We start from the raw sequence: 19995 nt of genomic DNA, 5'->3' as shown, positions 1-19995 counted from the left end.
CTAGTGCTTGCTTGATAACGTATCTTACATATCCAGTAATATTTTGGATAGACAGTTCTTAATAATATTGTAATAACTTGCCTCCCTTTTCTACTTTAGTATTAACTTGACATTGTTTTTAGCAAGAAATACAAGCAGTAAAGTAAATGTAAGTATGCTAAGCATACTTAGCACCACAGGGACATTTACTGACAGTGAAACCTGACAGTAACATGGTTTTGCTAGTAAAAAAAAAAAGGGAGATTCCACTATTCAAGATTTTTTGGGAGAACTGAAGTGTTTTAAGCACAATAAAAAGCTAAGCCAAGACAAAGAGCAGGATAGCAGTGAAGACATCTACTTCTCACTCTGCCCCCAGATTCTGATTGACAGGCAGCTGTCTCTAAGCAAAACTCTTAATCACTTCTAGCCTAAATGACTAATTACGAAATATTATGGCTAACTTACCTGCTTCAGAACCCACTGTAAAGCTTTTTCAAAGTAATCTCCAATCCAGTTTTCAAGATTATTCCTGTAATCAGGAGGCTGATTCTTCAACCAAGATTTTATCAGAGAATTAACATCTGTCTCTTCATCACTGAAACAGATTAATAAGCATGTAAGAAATTACTCAGGAAGACACTGTCAGGGGCGCCTGGGTGGCTCAGTGGATTAAATGTCTGCCTTCGGCTAAGGACACGATCCCGGGGTCCTAGGATCAAGCCCCACATCGGGCTCCCTGCTCAGCAGGAAGCCTGCTTCTCCCACTCCGCCTGCTTGTGTTCCCTCTGTCACTGCCTCTCTGTCTAATACATAAATAAAATCTGTAAAAAAAAAAAAAAGAAACAGCAAGCAACTAATTTCGGAAACAGTCTGAACCAACTTGATAACACTATCATGTCACACAACGCCAAAAATGGCTTCAAATGGTGCTACCAGAGTAGGGCATTTATACAGACCCACACGTGTCAAACGCTAAAACAAGAATTCAAAAAGCAGAAGAAAGCTTTGTAATTACTCGTTTCGGAAAATGGAATTGGTGCAATGTTTATGCTCTGGCCTGAGACTACTCTACCTGAGATCTAAAATTCATTTGTTCTTCATTTCTGCCCCTGAGGCCTCCTCCACCTACGTGGAGAAAGAAAGGAAACATTAGTCAAGAGGTTTCCAATTTGTACAGAGAGAGTCACTTTCCTAGGTTGGCCTGGGTTGGCCCTAAAATTCTATGAATCAAAGATTCTATGATTAAGATACTGCTACTTAGTTTGGATTATTAGCCTCTAGCTCACTGACAGCTTGTTCACTTCCTGCACTGGTAACATTTAAACAAAAGTAAGAGGAAAAAAAGAAACAACGAAATACTTGCTGTGTCACTGAAGTAAACAAACAGTCCTTAGTGACTGTAACACACTGAACACTGAAACAATGTAACTGCACTAAAAGAGTTACTCTCTGTCAGAAGTAACACCTAACAAGAAGTTAACAGAAAATGAGGAGGCACGTATTTACATATCATTCATACAACTTATTCCACTCCGAAACCAAACCGGTAACTGCAGACTATCCTCACGTCACGTAGGCAAGAGCTCTGATGGTTTACCTAAGAAAGATCATTCCCATTCTAGATATTGTGGCTGGCGAGGCACAGCTTAAATCGTGAGTTTCAAATACAAAGTTAACATTTGGGCCGAACTGAATCCTCTCTCCGCTGGGCATGGTGAGGAGCCGATTGTCATCCAGAACAGAGTTCAGGGACTCGATCCACTCGGGGTCAATATCACCATCACATATTATCCAGGAGCTCACATCTGTTTTCAGAACAAAGAAGGGGAGGTAAAATAAAACTAGACACAGTGATAACAACTAAAAATAAGGAATACAATAACCACCTCTTCCTCTCCAGAAGTAATTTCCACCCAGTGTTATTTTGTGTTACAAAGAGCCAAAGCACAAGCTGAGCTCTTCCCTGTGAATCTGCAGTACAGGCGCCCTCGAGGCCTCACGGGCACTCCCGGCATCGCTGGCCAAAGGCTGGCCGCGAGCCACGCGCTAATGCCCTACCTGCCCCCAGACATATACAACAGGGACCTCCCTAAAGGACAAGACAGTGCGCACGACAGAGCTATTTCCAGTCCTCTGACCCTGTGCGATATTCTCCACACCTCTGTCTTCTACCAGGTTGTAAGAATAGAGTATCTCTTGTAGTAAATACAGGAAACCCATTTTAGCATTCTACTTGAGAAATACAAAATTCGCCCATCAAATTTCTTTGATACATTAAAAAAGCTGACTTCAAAGTGGAGAGGCAGTGTTGTGTATACAAGGTTTTTCAGAGACAAACTTGTATTTTAAATCCCTCCTTCCAAAAATGAGAGTGGTTTCAAGGGTCCTTAGATGTCAATTCAAACTGGAAAATATCACCCATAAAAGTGTGACAAATCAATATAGGCAACATTTGGCTTTTACTTACTGTGATATTATTAACCACAGTGAAAATGAAGAACTACACAGAAAATCTCTTTCAATGTCTCAATTCTAAGCCCCTCCCTCACTGGCTTAGAAACACAACTTTTAGTTACAACCTTATAAAAAGTAGGAAGTCTTCTCAGATTCTGGCCAAAAGTTGCTTTAAACAACAAATCAAAAAATTGAGAGCAAGAAGTCTACTGTTTCATAACTTAAATTTTTAAAATTATCCAAAACACTGTATTCCACATTGTGAGTTAGAAGTGTTCACACACATACACACACACACACACACACACACCGATTTTAACCCCAAACAAAATCTGTCATCTTCTTATTTGTGAGGCACTAAGATAGCAACCCAAAAAGATTTTCTATTTTTTCAGTAACTTAATCTAGTCATGAATTACAGCTCATCCGGATTACCCCGAGTTTCTACTGTAACAGGAGCCCCTGTTCAGTCCGATTAACACGACAGCACGTCTTGGGTCCCTCTGAAGTAAACGGTCACATACATCATTTACAAGGCAATTCACAGTCATGTGAAGGCTTTCATGAGGACAGCATTAGAGACATGTCCTGTCGTCCTCTCTAAAGGACTAAGGAAAGCAGTGAATCACAGAACACAGACCAACCTGGAGGTTCCCGGACCACCTGGCGAGCACTGTTTGTCAAAACGCCATCGGACCACTCCCGCGTGTCCATGTCAATATGGCCCAGCAGCTGATGCCGCGGCATGGCTTTGGGATTCATGGTGTACTGCTTGACGGCTCTGCCGACTCTGCACAGTGCCGCCCGCAACATCCGCCACAGGGTCGACTTCCCAGCGCCGCTTGGGCCGACAATGACAACACCCATTCGCTGGCGTAACTGTTCGTACAACTCTAAAGCCTTCTTGATCTAGTAGAAAACAAACACGTCCGTATGAGAGTTACGGTACGTAACCATCTGCTCTCACTCTGTAACAAAATAACACCCAAATAAATCTGAGCTCGTTTATACTGTGATCTTTAAGTCCGAAATTTAAAAGACACAAGTATACTTTCCAAGTCATTTGAAAACACAACATGCTCATTCTTTTATTCACTCAAATTCATTATTTTATTCATTTATTAATTCATGGATATTCTGTATCTCACCAAAAAACAAACAACCTGACAGAAAAATGTTCATTTTGAAAATGTACTAGTGCTACATTAAAAAAGCTGCTAAAAAGAATTCCTCCTAAGAAACTGTCAACCATAAGTAATCAACTATCCATATCAACTATCAACTAAACCATAAGTAATCAATTATCAAACACGTATGACAGATCTACTATGGGCCAGGCCCTGTAAGGGGCACCAGGAATAAAATGATGAGAAAAATAGACATGGATCCTGGGGCACTGGGGTGGCTCAGTAGGTTAAGTGTCTGCCTTCAGCTCAACTCATGATCTCAGGGTCCTGGGATCAAGTCCTGCATTGGGCTCCTTACTCAGTGGGAAGTCTGCTTCTCCCTCTCCCTCAGCCCCCTACCCTGCCCCGCTTGTGCACACTCTGTGTCAAATAAATAAATAAATCTCTAAAAAACAAAAAATAGACATGGATCCCACCTTCCATGAACACTACTACCTGATGAGGGAAAATCAGTATTCATGCAATATACGATCGAGTGTGAATAAGTACAGGAAAAGTAATGAAACATACAGCAAGAAAACCTCATCTGGACTCAAAGATCAGGGAAGGCATCCATGAGTAAATGAGATTTAAACAGAAAATAAAAGATAAAGATAGCTAATAAGTAATTACCTAAGAGAAAGGATCAATATATTCTAAAGTATTTTTTATTTTATTTTATTTATTTGACAGAGAAAGACAGGGCAAGTAGGGGGCAGAGCAGAGGAAAAAGGACAAGCAGACTCCAAACTGAGCAGGAAGCCTGAGTGGGGCTCGATCTATGACCCTGAGATCATGACCTGAGCCGAAACCAAGAGTCGGACGCTCAAACCGACTGAGCCGCACAGGCGCTCCTATCACGCTTGACGGTTACCTGATTCGGTATGACTTCATAGTTGGCCTCCTCAAAGACTCGCTGTAACGCGGAGCTCAGCTCACCATATTCCACTTCTTTAAAGTCAATCCCAGGAAACACATCTTTAATCAGCGCATCAAACCGCGAGCAATCGGCAAATGTAAACTTTGACATTGTATTAAGCCTCAGGGCTTGTACCACAATATGACTTTCATCAACTAGAGGAAAAGTTTCATTTAAAATTATTAGTCACTTATTTTAGAAAGTTTCACTAACTATAAACACAATTTTCAAGTACCCTGAGAGCACTACTAGTAATTACGTGAGGTGCTAGAATTCAGTAGCAGTTAAAGCGCTGCGGTACCGTGTGTATGTATTGACGAGCTTACCTTACTATCGTTTGACCACTGAGAAACAAGGGTCCCTAAGTACAGTTCTGGACTCTTTCATAGAACTTGAGCCCCAAGTTTCCCAGACTTTAGTTAATAATAAACATCACTGGGGGACCTAGGTGGCTCAGTCGGTTAAATGTTTGACTCTTGGTTTCAGCTCAGGTCATGCTCTCGGGGTCCTGGGATCGAGCCCTGTGTCGGGCTCAGGCCTCAGCACGGAGTCTGCTTGAGATTCTCTCTCCCTCTATCCCTCCCTTCACTCACGTGTGCTTTTTCTCCCTCAAAAAAATCGATCAATCAATCTTAAAATAGAAGTCACTAGCACTTATAATTGTATAGAACTTCATCATTTTTATGTGATCCTTATAACAACTGTATAAAGTAAGAAACTGTTACATTATTCTGATTTTATATATGAGGATATTAACTCTTTGAGGGTTTAAGTGATTTACCCGAGGAAGCAGAGCAGTATAATGGCTGAACTCACACCCATATCAACAAGGTCCAGACTCAGGCATCTCCAAATCCACCAGGACTGCCTCCCAGAAATTCGAAGTCCTGAGGCTAAAAACTTACTCGGCAACAATCTTTAATCAGACCTGCTAAAAAATGATTCAGAAACCCATCCCTAAACCAAATATAAATACGAACATTGTTGCAAGATTTTTACTTTTTCAAGAATAATTAATATCCTTTAAGTAGCTGCTGATAGATAAGACATATCTATGAAGGCAAGAAACCATCTTTCATCTGGTATTTCTCTGTAATGGCTGAATATTTCCCTGTTTAAGTACGTGCAAAGACGCATGGCCACAACAGAATTTGTCTCAAGCATTAGTAAGCCATCTTTAATTACTACAGGTCTGGTTTCAATAGTTCTTAAAAATCAGCAGAGACAGACAATAGAAAAATAGTAATTTAAGTAGCTCACCAAATGACTTCTCTTCCCCGGCATGTGCCAACCCAATAACAGAGCTAAGCAGCTTCATTTGTTTAAGAAGCAGACCTTGACCATTTAAAGCCCAAAAAGATAATTTCACATGTGCATTTTCCTACACTGACTTATTTTCAGTGTCTTAACTCGGCTTTTTGTTTGTTTTTTTGTGGGTTTTTTTAGTATTTATTTAACAGAGAGAACAAAAGAGAGAGGGCATGCAAGTGAGTGGAGGAGTAGAGGCAGAGAATTTCAAGCAGAATCCATGCTAAGCAGGGAGAGCAATGCGGGGCTCGATCCCAGGATCCTGAGATCATGACCTGAGCCAAAATCAAGAGATGGACACTTAACCAACTGAGCCATCCAGGGACCCCTAACTTACTTTGGTTTGTTGTTGTTGTTATTGTTGTTTAAGAATGAATTTATTTATTTATTTATTTATTTGAGAGTATGTGACAGAACTTGGGGGGAGGGGAGGGGCAGAGGAGGAGCAGGTTCCCCGCTGAGTAGGGAGCCCGAGTGGGATGTGATCCCAGGACCCCAGGATCATGACCTGAGCTGAAGGCAGACGCTTCACCCACAGAGCGGCCCTGGCATCCCAGACTTCATTTTACCAATGTAGAGGGCTGAATACTTGGCCTTTCATAAAGGCCCACACCCATGGGTGGGGCAATCATTTATCTTACACAACTGGGTAAAAAAGGCAGTAAAATATAGTAAAATATCATGAGTCTGATCTGAATAGATGATTTGATAAATACATAAATAGCGAAGAAGAGACCAATCTTATTTGCAGAAGAGTTTCAAATAATATTTGTAGATATTCCCCCTCTAAGAGATGGGGCTTACTCCTTGCCTGCCTGCTTGGAAGGTGAGCCACCTTCTGTAACCAGATTCCGACAGTGGGGAAAGAGGAAAACAGTGACAGCCAGTGACTGTTACAGTGGAGACACCCTGCAAATACTAAGACCATCCAGAAGGTGGACATCAGCAGTGACACCGCGTGCTCACTGTGCACACGCGGACACACAAAGGGTCTCAGTGATGCGCTAGGATGGGCCCTTCGCCTCTTTGGTGTTCCTTCCACACGTTCAGAACCTCGTCTCATCGTGAGAGAAACATCACGACAAAACCCAGACTGAGGAAGAGTCCACAGGACACAGGACCTGTACCCGGGAAACAAAACCAGCCCAATTGGGAAAGCATCACAGCACCTAGGAGACTAAGGACACATGACAACAAGGCACCCCAGACTCGATCCTGGAGCAGAAAGACCGTTAACAACAGATCAGGTGCCATCCAGAAGAAGTCTGGACGCCAGTTAACAGTAATATGCCTTAGTTTCGTCATTTGGACAAATGTGCCATAGTAAGAAAGGAAACAATGGGAATGCTGTTTTTACAACTTTACTGTGAATCTACAATTGTTCTATAGTTAAAAGATATTTTTTGTAATGTTAAGTTTTTGAAAGGGTAACTTTGCTTGTTATGCTATCTCTTTGAAAGAGAAAATCCCTGCCAGTTTCTACAGTTCTGGTTTCCATAAGAGAGAATTCTTAGGCTCTGCCCCAGACATGCAGACTCAGGAAGCTGGGCATAGGGACCCAACACTGGCGTTTGACCAAGACTCTAGGTGATTCTAATGCACATCACATGTTGAGGAGACGTGGACTACACTATTCCTCTACACAGCACAACTATCTAGTATTTAATGCACATTTTAAAGTTATGATAGGACATTGGGTAAGAACTAGGGAAAATGTGAATGAAGTATAGATTTCAGTTAAAAAATACTATCAATACTGGTCTACTAGTTGTGACAAACAGAGTTGCTAGTCTAAGATGTTAACAACAGGAGAAACAAGGGGCCAGAATCTAAAAGTGTTCTAATTTAAAGGTTTTTTTTAAAATGAGATTGTAGCTGAGTAATGAACCCTACCATTCTGCTTAATGCCACTTTTCTTCAGCTGCCTAAGAAGGCCTCCACTTCCTCTAAGAACGGTCTTCAAGGCTCTTAGACCCCAGTCGTAATGTTGCTGAGGTGTCAAAAGTTCCCTTAAACAGACACAGAAATCACAAAGCATTAGATAGCTGTAAGAAATTATTTTTATTACTAAATTTAAAGAAAAACAGACTATAAGTACAGACACACAGAAACGAGTACTGATACTCCAATCAATTTATGAAAAGGACCCAGTCACAGGACCTGTCACTCCAGTAAAACACTGAAGACAGACAATTCCCAAGGACGAGGGTGAACCTCTCATGGCCTGACTACCACCCTCCTGAAGACACTAAAGGACAAGCACCTGGGGCCGTTACCCCTCAACTCTTCCGTCCATTTGCCTGGCTCTCGGTTTCTGGCACTCCAGTTCTCAGCAGCTCCTACGTAGTATGAACCAGAACTCTAGGTTGCCCAAAAAAGCTACAAGCCCACTGCTATTACTAGAAATAAGACATAAGAGAAATTGTGGAAGATTCCCTCCAGAGAACAGTAGGCTTTGAAGGGTCTGCTGAGAGCGTATGATCAGCATCATTTAGCTGGTGCACCCCAATAAAAAAATGTTGCAGAAAAGACGTGAGATCAAATTAATAGCATTTAAGGAAAACAAACAGTTTTGAGTCAGATGTTTTATTATTCAAACTAGAATCTTCCCTATCGATACCTGAAGTACAATATAATCACCAATACGAAAATCACTAAATCACACTGGACAAATGTGAAAAATGATCACTAATCCATAATCAATCACTGGAACCAAAAAATATAAAAATCCTTAAGAGAGGAAAACTCACCTGGCTAGACTGAAGATAGCTACCAGTTTTCTGCCCAAGACTCCGGCATCCTTGAAGCCTTCTGAATACAGAATAACTTCTGCAATAAGTTCATTGTCTGGACGAGACATGGCTACTGGCCTGAAAAGCTGTTTCAGATTGTCAGGTAGCTTCTGTCTTCCTCCATAACCTTTTCCAGCAGGATTCATTGTGATGAAAATTCCAGAATTAGAATTTATTTCTACCTGAAATGTTCATTTAAAATATAGGCATTAAATATTTGTAAGTATAAATATAAAACAGGTTGCTAACCCATATTTTATTGTACATATTCCAATACACAAATCTTCGACCCCGGCAGAGACGCACAACCACCCCCCAAGGAGAGCGCTGCTCGCAGAAGTCCTTGATAACCAGTTCTCGGAGTCGTCCCTGCCTGCTGAAAGCCTCCTGGTTTCAGGCCCTTTGCTAGGTACACAGAGACAACACAACTCTGACCAAGAATCCATAACAGTCTATGCCCTTCTGAAGCTTACAGCCCAGAGGCAAGCACCGTGTGATTCACGCTTTGACAGGGAGGCCCGAGACCACGAGAGTCGCTGGTAGGAACACCTTCAACAGCACACTCAGTGCAGAGTCAGAGTGTGCGAACGACGAATGGGAAGTGAGCACAAACACCTAGAGCAAAAACACCCGGCTAGAAAGAAAGGAGAAAGAGAAGTGGTTGGAAAGCTGAGCGAAGGGAAGGTTGGCTTCTGTTTCAATTAGATCAAATATTATAATAGTATTACATACGACACTGCATGTTATTAAAAAGGAAAAGATGTGGTTATGTTTCAAAGCCCAAGAGGAATGGGGAAAGGAGGAAGGGCTCCGTCTATCATGGAGGCAACAACAAAGGCAAGGTCCTTGGGAAGGAGATTCCAGCGTGTAAGTGGAAAGATCAGTGCTGACTGGGAGAAAGGACAACTCCTTCCGTTTGTTGCAGGAGGAAAGGAGGGAAAAAAATTCAGTGTGTAAGAAAGTAAATTGTTATGGCAGAAAGGTAAAAACTTGATCATTCCTCTCTTCTTTATGAAGAGTTTAAGCAGCATGTAAATAACATTATTAGTGACTGAGAACTGGTCTCACTTCCCTGCCTGCGCTGAAAAACCTGTCCTGTGAAAATGTTATTACGGATCAGAGGATAATTTCATGGGACTTTGAATTTGCAGTGTCGTCGTCGTCATCATGCACTATACAGAGAAGCTCCCACTTTCTTCTACACAAGCAAGTTCACGCTCTCATGACTTGAGTGTGTCTCTGATGGGGAAAAGTGAGGAAGGGAACAAGCCAAGTGCTTAACTGTTGTAAGATCCACACGGAACAGGGATCAGAAACATGAGCCTCAGACTGAGACAGTCCTGGGGTCAGTTCCCAACCCCATGACTTCCTCCTCACTCACCAAGCCGCGTTTTCCCCATCATAAAGTGGAAAATGTGCAGCAGCCCATGCCCGGCAGGATGCAGACGAGCTCGCAGCAAGACGGGACCGGGAACACGGGGCACGGAGCCGGCCACGCCAGCAGGTACCACCGGGGATGAAGTACCCCGTACGGAAACTCTGACGGTGAACGGTCAAGGGAGACCAAAAGACGGTGACAAACCTCGGACAGCGCACACGTGAAAAGGTTGAACGGGGGTGCCAGAAGAAACAATGACCAAATATTTGCCTGAGTGGGAGTAACGCAGAGTTGTAAAAAATACCTGAATTCTTTAAATTCCCAACTTTTCTATACCTCCTTTCCAAGCAGTTCGCACACAGTTCTGTGATTCTTCAAAGCATCCTGAATTGTCTGGATCTGCATGGACACGGCTGACAACACGGACTCTTCCAGTCTGTTGAATTCATCAAAACAGCCCCAGGCCCCACACTTCACTAGACCAACAAAAATTCGTCCCATTGACTTCACATCGATGCCCTAAAAAGGAACAGCAAAAACTATATCCGTGAAGAAGTAGTTAGGATCTCTAATAATCATTTAATACTTTCACATTTAGGGGCAAGGTAATCATTTCATCCACCGGTGCCTTTTTGGCTCTTTTTAAAGCACAAATCAAATAGCTATACTTTATAGGGTTTAATAAACAAGTAATTCATGTGAGAGTTCTGGGAAGTACACTCACTTCTGGAAAGTTCTGGGTACTTCCCAGAACTAAACAGATATAAGATTTTCAGTTATCCTTAAGCTGAAATACAAATCCTACACAAAATGTTTTGAAAATGGTGTTTTCAAAATGAATTTTTTTCTTTTCTGTTCACTATTGTCCTTGCTAAAAACTTTTCTCCTTCTCTTCTCCTATAATCATTTGTTTTGTTTCTTAAATTTCATGAGTGAACTCTAGGAAACAAACTGAGGGCTGCTTGCGGGAGAGGGCGGTGAAGGGATGGGATAAATGGGGGATGTGCATTAAGGAGGGCACGTGATGTGATAAACACTGGGTGTTTTGGCAGTTTGCTTGTTTTTTTTGTTGTTGTTGTTAGATTTTATTTATTTGACCCAGAGAGAGAAAGAGCGTGTATGCACAAGTCAGGGCAGCAGCAGGCAGAGGGAGAAGCAGACTCCCTGAGAGCAGGGAACCCAATTCGAGACTCAATCCCAAGACCCTGGGATCATGACCTGAGCTGAAGGCAGACACCAGGCGCCCCAGCACTGATTGTTATGTACAACTAATGAATCACTAATTAAAAACAAAACAAAAACATTTTTCTTTTCTACTCTAACATAAACCTTCATTCTGTATTTAAAATTATTTATTTGTTGGGGCACCTGGGTGGCTCAGTGGGAAAAAGCCTCTGCCTTTGGCTCAGGTCATGGTCTCAGAGTCCTGGGACCGAGCCCCACATCAGGCTCTCCGCTCAGTGGGGAGCCTGCTTCCTCCTCTCTCCCTGGCTGCCTCTCTGACTACTTGTAATCTCTGACTATCAAATAAATAAATAAATAAAATCTTTAAAATTATTTATTTGCACTAGTTCTCTTAGAAAAGCTCTGAGACTATATTCTCTGCAACCCCTCCTTTTTTTTTTTTGTTCAAATAAAACAAGTTTTATTTTCAAGTTACCCAAAAATAAAGTGATTTTAAAATAGGGCTTTTGGGGTGCCTGGGTGGCTCAGTGGGTTAAGCCTATGCCTTTGGCGCAGGTCATGGTCTCAGCGTCCTGGGATCGAGCCCCACATTGGGCTCTCTGCTCAGCAGGGAGCCTGCTTCCCCCTCTCTCTCTGCCTGCCTCTCTCCCTGCTTGTGATCTCTGTCAAATAAATAAATAAAATCTTTACCAAAAAAACAGGCTATATCATAAGTACATGAATACTAAGCCAAAGTCACAACTAACACACTACTGTACAGTTTGTAATTGTGCATGCTACCTCATCACAATTAAAAACTAAAACTTGTCTTCCAAGAAGTCCACCTAAGGCCTTGACTGATTCTGTTTTGCCTGTTCCCGCTGGCCCGTAAGGGTTTCCTCCGAGGCCCATCTTCATGGCCTGCGTGAGCGTGAGGTAGCACTTGTCCGTCAGTGGCGTGTAGACCAGCTTGGGAGCATTGCCCTACACAAGGGAAATACAAAGTCTCAGTATTCATGTTTTATGCAACCTTACACACGTGGCGTGGTGGGACTTGTTAAAAAGCTAAAAAGGCAAGGAAAAAGTTAAAGCCGTTAACATAGTAATATACCCAAAATACATTTTTACTAGAAGAAGCTTTTAAAAGCACAAACCGGAATTAAACTTCGTCATTCCGAAGCAGTAGGTTACCCCATCCTCAGTTACTACACCAGAAGGTTTTCTGAAAAGTCTCTCAAGTTCTTGATGATGGTACAGAGACATGCTACTAAGGCAAAGAAATCCAAAACTGCATTGTACAATAATCAATCTGCCTTATATTTAAAGATTCATGTAAATTAATTCCCTGAATCTTAGTTAGTTTTGAAAATCTTAGAAGTTTTGAAAACTTCCTTATGAAATTAATAATATCAACACATCAAATAATTCTCAAAATTTCTAAGTTTTAGGGAAAACAGATTCCAATTTCAGTTGCAGTTTATAGAGTTTTTCCTTAATTTAGGTAGACAGATTTGGGTCTCAAAACACATCTCCTTTTGCAAGTGTCCACTGGCAACTGTGCAGACGTACACTTATACACGTAGCTGTCTGACACGTCTGATGACTGAGTCATTGTGACGGGACAAGGCAGAGGATGCGGGTGGGTTTTCTGAAGACATGTTCCATGAGGCAGGTTATTTGTGTGAGGATTCTCTCATCTCACCAACCCGGAGCATTCTCTGAAAACACGCAAAAGCGTATTTTGGCGTGGTGGCGATGGCACCAAGTTTGGCTGTGTGTGTGTGTGTGAGAGAGAGAGAGAGATGGGGACGGAAGCAGCGCGGGCCAGACCACTCCCGTCAACACTGCCAGACTCTGTTCGTTCTCCCTGGACTAAAGGGCTCCATTTCTGAGTAACTGTTACTCTAAGAAAAGGTACATTCACAGAATTCGGTACAATACGGCCATTACTTTAACTTTTCCGTAAATATTTCTCTGCTGTAACACCTTCTGTGTTATGATGAAACAGAAAAGACAGTCCCACACACAAAAATTCTTAAAAGTTATGACTAAAATAAAAAATAATTGTCATCCAATAGCAAATTTAAAATAAATAATTTCAGCTGAAAGAATAAAACACTTTGCCACCAGCCACACCTGATACTCGTACGTGTACTGAAGTTCGGAATCCACCATTTGCACGTAACACGTTTGGTCGCTTTTCATATAAAATCGGACTTGTTTTTTCCAGGCCCAGTCTTCAGCTGTATGAACTTGAGCTTGGTTTAATTGCTTGACCACGTCAATATTATGAATAATATCCAGAATCAGTGCTTTAAGTTTAAGCTCCAGAACGCCAGATTCTGTAGGCAAATTAAAGCATTTGGAGAAATGTGAGCCTGTGAGAGCGTATTTATTACACACAGACACAGATTTTTAATGAATTCGAGTGCTAATTTCATGACACTTGGAACGATCCAGGCCTGTACATCACACGCGCCGGACCGCGGTCAGATTCACCGGGAAGAAGCGGGCGGGTCGCCTGCGCGGACGACGGCCGAGAACCTGTGGGGCGCGGACGCGGCTCCGGCCTGAGGGAGGGAGCGAGCGCGCCGCCGCCGGCTCCGCTCAGCCGCACACGAAGCCCACGCAGCGCCCCCACCGCCGCGCAGGCGTCAGGAGGCACAGACGGTCCGCAAACCCGGCGCGATCTGAAGGCGCCGAGCCCCCGCGTCCACGGCTCCTTTCTGTCCGTCTGTCTGGGGTCCCCACGGCCGCCAGGAGCGCGGGCCCGCGTGGCCGCAGCGAGCACAGGGGGGCCGGGAGCTCGGGCTCGAGAAGCAGAACCGAACCCCTGCGGCAGAGCCCGAGCAGCGCCGGGGCCGAGGGAGGGAGGCTTCCTGGGCCAGCCGGGACCTTCCGGGACCGCAGGACGAAGCCCGCGGCTCCTCCCTCGGCGTCCCGCCCGCCGCCAGCGCACGCGGCCCGGCCCCCAGCGCGAGGAGAGGGCGGGACAGGGGAGCAGAGAGGAGCCGCGAACGCCGCACGCGCCCGGCGGAGCAGGGAGAAGGGCCTGAGAGACCCAGCGCGATCCCCGGGCTCCCCTCCGGCCATCCCCCGCCTCGGCGGCACCGCGGACGCGCCGCGGACACTGCTCGACTCGGAAGCGCGGCGGCGGCTCCCGGCGGTCAAGGCCAAGAGGCCGCGGGGCTCGACGTGGCCGCCGCCGCTCCCGCGGCAGAGTGGAGCCGGCAGGGGCGTCCTGGCCACAGGGGCCCGGCGGGCGCGCAGGGCCGGAGCCCGACAAGGTCACCTGCGCCAGAAGCCCGCGACGGGCCAGAGCATTGAAACACCACCCGGACGATCGTCGCACGGTGCCCACAGCGCCCGGGGTCCCGCACGGCCCACGCGGAGAACCGCGACGAGACTCCAGGTGAGCGACCGCGCGGACGGCGGGACGGAGGGCACAGCCGGCGCCTCGGCTCCGCGGGACGCTCTGCGGGACACTCGCGCCCAGAGCAGGGCGAGCGCGGGACGACGGCAGGGCGGCGGCGGTGCGCGGGGCCGGCCGTTCGCCCCGCGTCCCTTGGCTGCTCCTGCCGGCGTGCAGTGGAGCGACGAGGCCGCGGCCACAGGAGGACGACGACGGCCCCGTCTGGGGAAGGTCCCTACATCCGTTTCAAGTAATCAAGGACTAACTCTAGGTACAACGTAAAAGCACGTGTGTTCTAACCCCAAACTGCACCTCCGGAACCGGGCCGGTTGACAGCGCCAGTGACAAACACAGCACTCCACCGAGCGCGAGGTCAGACAGCCCCCGAGCAGCAGACAGCGGGCCGGTTCTCATACCGGTGTTCCCCGGATCCTCACCTCCTGTGTCCACGCCAGTGTAGTGCTCGAGCTTCGCCACCAGCTGACTTTCAATCTGATGGAGACTGTGGTCCTTGATGGCATTTTCCACGTCTTCAGTGAATTTAATCTGCTCTGCCAAACACAGTATCTAAGGACCAAAGAGAAAAGTTATTTTTAAAAGGTAAATTTACTCAGAAAATTTCATGGACTTAAGGAAAGACACCCTCCTCTGGATCTCCAGTCCTGTTCCGGGTCTCTAACTGAACGTTACTGGCGCCTCACACAGTCCGGAGGAGTCCCTTCACCGCAAAGCTCGCTAACAATTCACTGCCAACAACTCTGGTAAATGCCTTTCTGGTCCGAGAACCCACCAGGCTCCCAGGCCCCTGTAACCAAAGAGACTTTCTACTTTCCTCTCCCGACTCTCCTGTTTATGAACAGCTTCTTCTTTTTTTTCCCTTTTTTGATAAAAATTGTTTATTTAAACTTCATTTTTTCAGTGTTCCAAGATTCATTGTTTATACAGCACACCCAGTGCTCCATGCAATCTGGGCCCTCCTGAGTACCCACCGCCAAGCTCACCCCTGAACAGCTTCTTTTCAAGGATGCAAAGGTACCAGTGCATTCCAAACTCATCTCAGGACACTCCAGAAGTCTAAAATCCCAAAATTCCAAGTTCATCTTAAATTAAGTTCTGTCTTCATCTTTGAGTCTAATACCCATAAAGAGAAACTAGCTATAGATCAAGGAGATATCCTTATACTTAAGTAAAACATGAAGTGTTAACACTGCTTGAAAGGCTTTCTGTAACGGAACCAACCTAGCATGGCTACTGATAAAGCCGTTACACGTTCAAACACTAGCCTTCGAAAGCTTATGCTGCAATAGTTGGAGAGTTCTTAGAGGAATGCAGAAAACCAACATCCTCCTTTAAACTAAAGACGTGGTCCATCATCACATAAAGCCACCAACGCTACAAAGCAGATACTTTTCAGCGCCCACGTGAATGCCCTCAGACGCCTCTCCTTCCCGGCTCCGCCATCTGTGCACACATTTATAACTTTACAGGCAGGCGAAGCTGCCGTCTTATTCTAACTTAACATACTGCATTAATCTACTATCAGAAATATTACATAAATATCTTCGTTTAAGTAGCATTAAATACCATTCTTTAAAGGAAGAGTAACTCTTTCCAGGGCAAAGTTATCTCCCCTCATTTGTGGGACAAACTCACCAGGCTCTTCCGTCAGGTGTGTGAGACAGCATTTAAGCAGACCAAATCCGCTTTTGGAGAAAAGACCTTAGCTCTTTAACCTTCATACAAAAATGTTCACTTGCCACCTCCAAACTAATACTCCTATCTGTGGACTTCCTCACAGGCAACAGGACTGAACTTCTGCATTATAAATGCACATGGATAATCTCTGTTTAACCGTCTGCTCGACAATTTCTGCAAGAGGCTAGCAGAAATGGTAGTCAAAATACCGCCCTGGCTAATTCTCAAGTCACACCACCGTTACAGTATCCGGGCAATAATACTGCGTTTTAATAACCTAAAATGCAGCAGTCATTAACAGTGTTTTGCAAACATTTTACAATTTAACCTTCCAAAGAAACGGGCAATGCACGTATCATCATGCCCTCCGCACTGTGTCTGCAGGAGTCCCTCTGAGAAAGTGACAAAGCAGGATGGGACCGAGGTCTGGCCAAGTCCCTACACTCAGCACGCGGTCTCCTTCCCAGGTCAGAACGTCCTTTCTGTACCTTAGGTCAGGTCCTTACAAAAAACACCTCTAGAATCCTGACCTAGCGGCCTTAACTCCTACCAGACACTCACGCAGTCAGGCTATCCAACTCCTGCACATAAACGCTCTTGAGGGAAGTTTTTCTTAGCATTAACTGCTAAGACACTAGAATTTTTTGTTTTGGTTGACAACAAACTATCCCTATTTTCAGCAGTTCAGATTTTACGGAACCATGAGCTGCTGACTTGTTTTGTGGTCCCCGTTTTCAGCCAGGTGCGTGGGAGCCCTGAGGTCAGCTGCGGGCTGGGACCCAGCAGTCCCCTCCTGCACCCGCCCCTCCGGTACATCTCCTGACACTGTTGTCATTTCCCCAATCAATCGCTTTGCAATCCTTCCTTCTGGAAATTTTTAATATTTTGCCTTCTATTCCAAGTTTACTCAAATCCTACCCAGAAGTTGATAGGAGTAGAGAACATTTCCAGAAGTAATAAAGCAGTTTACCTGTGACTTTGCAATGGTATTATTGTTCACTGATGATTAATTTTCTCTAAGAGCTTAACAAGAACTGTAAGACATACTTTAGTTTGTCTTGACATGCTAGAAGATGCAAATGATAGGAATAATACAATGGCTAAGAATCTAAAATATTCAAGTTTTCCATCTAACTTCTCCAGCTTTAAAAGAACCAACATAAAACCTGTTCCTATATCATCTGGAAAGCACATAACCTTAAGCACTGGGTAGATTTTCCTGTGAGAATTCATCGAACATCTCCAACGCCGGCCTTCCGCGGTTCCTGAGCGCTGACGCCCCTCATGGCCTTCACCGGCAGCAAAAGTCTCAGCCCCAGTGAAACAAATCCTGAGCAAGGCAGGACTTCACGCCAGCCTCAGGACCACACGAAATGACACCGGGGTAAGACCCCCGACCACGCTCTGTAACCACAGCCGTGGGCTGGGGTCTCAGGTGTGAGCTCCTATGAACACGGAGCTGTGGGAAGTCCACGACCCCCCAAGCAGAGCAGCTCTCGGCTTCCCGCCAACACCCCAGTCCAGCACCAGGGCTCTATCCAGACACGCATGGACACCCCGCTAACCTCCCGCCAGCACCAACCTCCTGGATGAGTCCACGGGCGAGGGGGGCCCAGGGGACAGGCCTCAGTGCATCAGTGAGGCACTAACCATCAGGCCCCAGGGCGCCCATGCACTACTGACCCCCCTCGCTGGCCTGAGGGCCTCGGATCTCAGCGCCTTCTGCCTGAGAGCATCTCGCTGTCAGCAAACCAGCAGAGCCAGAGGAAACGGCACGGCCAGGTGGTCCTGTCACTGTGTACAGGTACGGGGACAAGACTCAGAAGTTACGCAACCTGTATCAGCTGCTAGAGAAAGGAAGAACAAAGATGCTGCCGTCTGACCCCCTGGCCTCTAAGTCGGGGATCTTCCCACGAAACCCGCCTGCCTACGTTGCAGACAGGAGCCCCCTTACCTGTGAAGGGAACGCAGACGGGTCAATTGAGCCCTGACAACTTCGTCCCGCAGTAACACATTCTATCAACAACTGCTTCAGAGTCTGCTTCATTTCGAAGGCTAAATCATTTAACCAGGTCTGAAAATAAAATTATGAATAATACACACAAGGGGCACCTGAGTGGCTCAGTCAGTCAAGCACCCAACTCCTGTTTTGGCCCAGGTTGTGACCTCACGGTGGTGAGATTCTCTCCCTCTGCCCCTCCTGCCCGCTCACATGCTCGCTTGCTCGCTCGCTCTCTCTCTCAAAATAAGTAAATAAGGGAAACTCCTCAAAAAATAATAATATACACCAGTCATAAAACAAATATACACTCTATTGACTGACCCTATTAATTTATTTCAAGAGGCAGGATTTAATTTCTTATTGACTTTCAAACTCCCAAAATGTGTTACATGACATGTAATAATTTATTTTATTATTAAAGAAGTTAAATAATTTGAGGAAAACCATCTTTTCACCTCTTGGGATGATGGCTAAGTATGAATACTCCCAAATGTATAGTTAGCTATCACTGTCATCATCTCTGTAAATTACTGTAACACGAGCAGACTGACCCCTTCATTCCAATGTTGCAAGAAATCAAACTAGACAGCGGGGAGAGTACATGAAAGTCACAGTGACTGGCTCAGCCTGCGGGCTCATGCCCCCTGGTAAGCACACACTCAGAAGCTGCAGCGGAAGAAGGGATTGCTTTTCTATAGTGAGCTCTGTTATTTGGGGAGCTAAGCTACTTCCTTAAAACTAATTTTCTTTCAGGGTGAAAATAATACATTTTTCACTTGAAGGTAGATAAAATAATAAAGTCAAGTGAAGTTAACCTAACAGTAATAACTGATAACAACAGCAATGAATACTTATTAACCGTGACTCTAAAAGACCGTATATTTGCAATAAAATGTAAGTGCCAAACCTACAATGCTAAATAGCTCTTCGTCGTTACTTAGACTCCATGCTCTGGACTTCTCCATCTTTAGAGCCCTTTCCGGTACACAAATAGCACAAACGTCCAATGCCACAGCAGCTCAGGCTCAGGGTCTCCATGCCAGGCTGCAGACGCCGCTCTGCTGACCACGGCCACGCCTGCAGACTTCCAGCACCCTCTGCCGGCAAAGCCACCTGGGGCCCGCTGCCAGAACCGATGCCCTTCCTCTCTCTCTTCGTCTACTCCCAGGAAAACCCCAAGAAAGGCAAACGACAACAATAAAACAACAAAACTCTTCACCAAACACAAACACGGGAGCTACTAACAAACCTGTGCTTTCAATCACCTGATTGATGTCATCAGCATCCAATCAAATGTTGAGGTCACCTCAGGAACAGAAAATTTGCTAAACTGTATAGACATGAGTGTGGTAAGGCCCAGGCCCCAGCCACTAGCTGGGAGAGAACTCTGGTCCGTGACAATTACCATGCACTGGGCTCGGCCTCCTGCAGTCTGGTTTGCTGTGTACCTGCCTTAGGTACACATCAAAGAATGGTTCAGTGCCAGGGCCGCAGGGCCGCCTGAGCAGTGGTAGTCCTGTAAATGCGTTAGTTGCACACTTACTTACTCACCCAAATCATCTCATATAAAATCATCTTGTCCAACCATCACGCTACACAACACATTTTGGGAGCGTGGGAGTGAGTAACAAATCATAATCCACCTCCTGAAATAAATCATGTTCGAGTGCCCAGTGCGTATTCACGCTGCAGACGCAACGTACTGTACGTAAAGCCACACGCC

At 45.2% G+C, this 19995-nt stretch overlaps 1 protein-coding gene across 3 annotated transcripts in view; it reads right to left on the bottom strand.

Annotated features, from left to right (window-relative positions):
* DYNC2H1 (dynein cytoplasmic 2 heavy chain 1) overlaps positions 1 to 19995 on the bottom strand; it is a 292883-nt gene that overhangs the window by 231624 nt on the left and 41264 nt on the right. For 2 of the 3 annotated variants that reach the window (XM_047692880.1, XM_047692881.1), the window contains exons 30-40: positions 18225 to 18344; positions 14992 to 15142; positions 13300 to 13505; positions 11965 to 12147; positions 10336 to 10518; positions 8580 to 8803; positions 7723 to 7838; positions 4477 to 4676; positions 3081 to 3345; positions 1580 to 1787; positions 448 to 577 (exon numbers count right to left, since the gene is read on the bottom strand). In XM_047692880.1, coding sequence (XP_047548836.1) covers positions 448 to 577; positions 1580 to 1787; positions 3081 to 3345; positions 4477 to 4676; positions 7723 to 7838; positions 8580 to 8803; positions 10336 to 10518; positions 11965 to 12147; positions 13300 to 13505; positions 14992 to 15142; positions 18225 to 18344 — 1986 coding nt within the window. The remainder of the gene's footprint in view (positions 1 to 447; positions 578 to 1579; positions 1788 to 3080; positions 3346 to 4476; positions 4677 to 7722; positions 7839 to 8579; positions 8804 to 10335; positions 10519 to 11964; positions 12148 to 13299; positions 13506 to 14991; positions 15143 to 18224; positions 18345 to 19995) is intronic. The other variant, XM_047692882.1, reaches the window with a different exon arrangement.

The sequence above is a fragment of the Lutra lutra genome, chromosome 10, assembly GCF_902655055.1.
Source record: "Lutra lutra chromosome 10, mLutLut1.2, whole genome shotgun sequence".
Lineage (NCBI taxonomy): Eukaryota > Metazoa > Chordata > Mammalia > Carnivora > Mustelidae > Lutra > Lutra lutra.
Note: the sequence above shows the minus strand (reverse complement) of the source record. Positions and strands in the feature narration are given on the sequence as shown.